Genomic DNA, 5,367 nt, shown 5'->3' with positions numbered 1-5,367 from the left:
CAGTTTGGTGCCCACCATGCTGAGCCTTTCCTCCTGCTCCTGTGGAGCTGATCCTCTCCTCTCCGAGAGTCCCTGGCTGTGCTCCCTCGGCCTCCTGAGACACAGCCTGCCGTTCTTGTCCAGTAGCCTCACCCTGCAGCTCTGCCCTGGGGCCAGTGGCAGAGACACTGGGAAGTAGGAAAAGTCACACCACGTGTGGGCTCCTTCCCAAGGCTTGGTGTGAGCCTAGACACCCACTACCCAGGACACATACGCCCAAGTCTTCTGCCTGGACACCTTCTGGGGGACTTCCTGTGATGTCACCAACAACAGGCCTGGTGAGGATTCTGTGGTTTCCTCTTTCCAGGGGACGCATTTGTGAATTTACGCGAGCAGCTACATCGTCACTTTTTTTGTGTTCTCATCTTTCATGTTTACCTCTTGTCATTTTGCTTTCTGGGTATCTTAGCCACTTTTCTCATTGCACAGACAAAAGACCCGACACCAATGCCAAAGGAGAAGAGGTTTACTTTTGCTCAGTGGCTCCCGACTGGGTGGCACAGCGGAGAGGACACAGTCCATGGTGGGCAGGACCCAAGGCAGCAGCCCTCCTTTTCATGTTCTGTGCAGACTGCACACCCCTGCGGCAGGGGTTCTCACACCCAGGAGGGCCTTCTCATTGTCCGCAGCCAGAGCTGCCCAGGCCAGACCGGAGGCGGCCTCCTTCAGTCTCAGCGCCCTGAGTCCCAGCACCACACACTCCAGACCCAGCCACCTGTGGGGAGCCCCACCCATGACCGCTTGAGGCTTTGGGGGACACCTAGACACAAGCTACACCACCGAGAGATTTCCCAACTTTTCCATTTATTTATTGAACCATTCACGTATTTGTTTTTCGAGTGTTGAATATTGAAGGGTGGTGCACATGCTATGCAGGTACGGAGCGACATCTCTGCCCTCTTTTCTTTTTTAAAAATATCTACTACCAGCTTTTTAGATTTCCAAAAACATCTTTGTAGTCCCCTGAATATTACTTTTTGTTACTTCCGGCCCCTTCTTCACAGATGCGATGCTACCTGCTGTCTTGCTGAGGAAGTTAGTAATTAGTTTTGCTTGGTTTTGTTTTGTTTTTTTCTCCCTGTGAAGTCTTTTTCTTTCATGTCACAATTTTTCTTGTTTGATTAGTTTTTGTTGTCCGGGTTGCTTTGTTTGTTTCTCTATCAGTTAGAAATTTTCCTTGGCTGTCAGCCAGCTGCAGCTATACAGCAAGGCCCTAGCTCAAAAAACAAAACAAAACAACTAAGTAACTAAACAGCTGCAGGAGTGGGTTTCCCTCTGCCTCAGAGTCCCCTGCTGGGCAGGCAGCCTATCACCAAGGGTCCCCTTGCCTGCAAGCCTAGCTCCTCCCACTTGGCCTGCCCCACATGACCTGAAAGAGTCTCCCATTCCAATTGTGGATGACAAAGCCCTTGTGCCACCCGCCTCCCTGAGCCGCCTGGGGCTGTGGGGCTGAGGGGCTGAGGACAAACTTGTTCTCCAGGGCACACCCCCCTCCTGCAGGGTGTCCCCTCAGCCTGCAGGTTTCCACTTTCTCCAGAAAATGCCTAGGACTGGGGAGGGCGCTGCCACCTCACCAAGGCCCTGGGAGCTGCTCCCCCGTTTCCCGTCTTAGCTGCTTCTTTGCCTTCCAGCTCCAAAAAGACAGCTGCAGCTTCCTGGATGCCACAGTGTAGGGCTCCGCTCCTGGCTCGCAGGAGGATGTGGTTGCTGCCTGCTCTCCTTATCTTGGTGACATTATGTTGTGCTGTCGTTTTCATCTGTGCTCCAGGGCATTTGTAGAGTCTACTTCAAAACACCTCTAGAGGGGCCGGGGAGATGGCTCAGTGGAATAAGTGCTTCCCTGGCAAGCACAAGGGCCTGAGTTCAATCCCCAGTTCCGGGAAAAAAAAAAAAAAAAAAAAAAAAAAAAACAAAAACCACCTCTAGGGCTGGGAGATGGCTCAGCAGACTAAGACCTGCTTAGGCAAGCGCACCGCCCGGGCTCAATCCCCAGCACCACAGGCCTCGTTGACCCCTCCCCCAGCTGCAATGAGTGGGCCATGGAGACCAGGCGAGGTGGCACACACCTGTAAGCCCAGGAATGGGGAGGCTGAAAACAGGAGGACCATTAGGAGTCCAAGCTGCCTAGTGAGACCCTGTACCAAATACATTAAAGAAATAAAAATTTTTAAAAAATTTAAAAACCTCACCTCTCCATTTATCGCATTTCTTCCCAGTTCAGAAATAAATGTTTAGAATTGAGTCCTTCTTTTTGACCACGTTTGTAAAGCCAAAACCTTTGTACTGCACCCCAAGAGCCAAGGTGTAGGGATACTTGTAGAATAGCAGACGTGTAGACATCTTATTACAGCGAAAGCTAGAAATCAATTCGCGGCCTGACCGCAGGCTCCTGCAGCCCGGCCCGCAGCTCCTTACCGCACTCATTTAGCCTTGCCTGTCTAGGCCCAGGTGCTCCCCCTTAACAGTGCGTGGGCCAAACTGTGTCTGGCTTGTGTTTTAAAAATATGTAGTGATGTCAGGGAGATAGCTCAGGGGCATAAGTGCCTGCTGGATAAGCACAAGCTCCTGAGTTGGGTCCCAGACACTAAATAAATGAACAGCGATTCCAACTTACTTCAAAGACGACAAGGCCATCGCGTTTGAGGAAGACTGCCCAGTCAAGGACACTTTCAACTCTACCTACTCTTCTCAGAACCCCTCCCTCCCATAATGCTCCTGTACAAACCTGCCTGACAACATATGACATAATTCTTGTATTCTACATAACCAATCATGTAATAACGTGCTATCAGTTTTGTACTTCCCCCTTAAGCCCTATTTAAACAACTCAAACCTGACTCTGGTCTACTGATTTGAACCTCTGGGTTCCCCAGCCAGCTAGTGTAATAAAATTGCCTTCTAGCTCCTCGGTGGCCTTCCACTTGGATTGATATTGGTTTTGTGCAACAAAGGCAGGGTCTCTGGACCCTTGGGCTTCTAGTATAAACTGGGGCGACTTCCAAGGAGGCTGCCACACCTTCCCACTCTTTGCTGCCATTGTCCAGATGTTGCTCATCTTCTTCCTCATCCGGGAATTCTTACTCTTCCTGCCCGTCTTCACAGCAGGAGGCCAAGGAGGTCTGGGAAGCCAGCTGTGGAGAAATGAGATGGTGATGAACCGACTTGTTCTTTTTTTGTTTGTTTGTTTTTAATTTTATTTTATTTTTCCCATAATTTTATTGATAAACAAATAGCAATGAGACAGTTTCACATCAAATTGGTAGGACAGTTTCAATAATTAACACATTGCATACATTCTTCCTAGTGGTTAATTGCTGTACAAGATGCGGACATGATATCCTATTTACAAACACCATTAGAACAAATCCCTCTATTCATTAAGAGCATGTAACTATATATCTATCTTAACCACTTTGAATACACAGATACAAAATGGACATTCATCTGTATCCCCTTTTTTTGTTAAGTTCCATTATTTGAATATCATAGGTGTGTAAACTCCCAACTGGTTCTTTAGGTTTCTTTGTCAAATATATCTGATCTTTTGAATTCAGCACACTGTCTTTCTGCTTATGTTGTGCTGGAAACATACAGTGTTAGAGGAAAAGATGCTGGGCTGTCTGCTCAGAATTAGGGGGAAAATAAAACCTTCCTTTACCCTCCTGGAGAGTGTAGGCAGTCTTAAAGGATACCCACGTTTGTCTCAAGATTTTCTCTTCATTAATTTGTCCTCGACTCTGAGAAGAGAAACCAAAAGCTCCTCTGCTTTTTCTCACCCTGGCGCCTCTCTGGGCCTCAGTTTCCCCAACAGGTTTGCCCAGAAAGGGAATTGGACTGGAACTGAAAGTCTGGGGTTCCCTCTGGTTTCTGGGCCACTCTGTGGCAGGACTGCAGACACATAGGAAGGTGCTGGGCACCTAAGAGAGGGTATCTCCCCTTTGTTGACAAGAAAGGCAGGGGCAGGAGGAGAGGCTGAGTTTCCCCAGAACTGGAAGAGAAGGTGGAGCGAGGTCCGAGGCGAGCGCTTACTTCCCAACCTGGACCTCTCAGTTTGTTCGGGGTGACCCTGGCCCAGCACCTGGCTCCCTACAAGCATCTGCAGCCCCTCTGGAATGGTCTGCCATTCTAGAGCTCCCTCTGTAATCCAGGGCATGGAGTGCAGAAGGAGGATCCACAGGACCTTGGAAACTAGAACAAATGTCACTAACGGTACAGACTGATACCTATCACAGAGGGGAGGCGACGTTTCATCCGGGCTCAAGGGGTGGACACACACAAGACTTCCTCTGTGGTGACCAGGGCACCCGCGGGGCCTGCGTCAGCTTCTCCTCTTGGCCCTTCCAAGCCTCTCTTGCTTTGAACATCAAACACAGGGGCAGGTGATGCAGCTCAGCGTTAGCACTTACCTAGGGTGAGTGAGGCCCTGGGTTCTACCTCAGCACCAAAAAGAGGGGGAAGGAAGGAAAGAAGCAAGGAGAAATCAATACAGCAACTCCCCTGCATCCATTTGAGCTCAACCTGCTGCAAAGCTGCCTCTATTCAGTAATTGGCCTGGGGACCCTGACCAGGCCACCTGCTCGAGTCTGTCCTGTGTACTTGGAAGGGCTGCTGTGAGCCTGCGGGCCACACCGGAGGCGCAAAGTCTAGAGCAGACTGCAGACGCCCAATGTGGCAAAGCGCAACCCTTGTGCCAGGGATACAGGGCTCTGGCCTTTAATCCCAGCACTCTGGGAGGCTGAGGCAAGAGGATGGGAAGTTTGAGCACAGTTTGGGTGACTTAGCAATTGAGTGAGACCCTGACTCAAAAGGGGGGTGGCTGGGATATAGCTCAGTGGGAGGGCGTCTGCTTGGCAAACGCGAGGTCCTGGGTTCCATTCCTGATTTTAAAAAAAAAGGTGCGGAATGTAGCTCAGTATGGAGACTCTGGGTTCCAACCCCAGCATACTCCCCGAAACACCCCAAAGAGTAAAAATAGCATCCGCCCTAGCACTGGCTTTAAAGACTAGCAAGTCCTGCCTAGCCACGACAGCGAAGAGAGCAGAGGAGAAAGTTAAGGCTCCCGATCCACAAACACAAGTTCGCCCCAAAATGGGGCGTTCCATGGCAGCCAAGGGAAATCGAGCTGGCTTCTCCAAAGGGCGGTCAGTGGCCATCCCGTGAGACACAGGACTAAGCCCCAGAGGGCAGGGACGGCTCACTCCCACAAGCACCGGGCGCGGAGAGCCGGGAGGAACCAGCCCAGGACGCACGGCGGGGCGGGGAACGGGCGGGGGCGGGGAACGGGCGGGGCGCGGCCCTGCGTGCGTGCGTGCGTGCGTGCGTGCGTGC

At 51.0% G+C, this 5,367-nt stretch overlaps 1 protein-coding gene across 1 annotated transcript in view; it reads left to right on the top strand.

Moving 5' to 3' along the window:
• Window positions 1–3,083: 3,083 nt before the first annotated feature.
• Cdcp1 (CUB domain containing protein 1) overlaps window positions 3,084–5,367 on the top strand; it is a 32,420-nt gene continuing 30,136 nt past the window's right edge. Inside the window, exon 1 of the mRNA XM_004640765.2 lies at window positions 3,084–3,156. Coding sequence (XP_004640822.1) covers window positions 3,084–3,156 — 73 coding nt within the window. The remainder of the gene's footprint in view (window positions 3,157–5,367) is intronic.

This window comes from Octodon degus, unplaced genomic scaffold, assembly GCF_000260255.1.
Source record: "Octodon degus isolate 3935 unplaced genomic scaffold, OctDeg1.0 scaffold00126, whole genome shotgun sequence".
Lineage (NCBI taxonomy): Eukaryota > Metazoa > Chordata > Mammalia > Rodentia > Octodontidae > Octodon > Octodon degus.
Note: the sequence above shows the minus strand (reverse complement) of the source record. Positions and strands in the feature narration are given on the sequence as shown.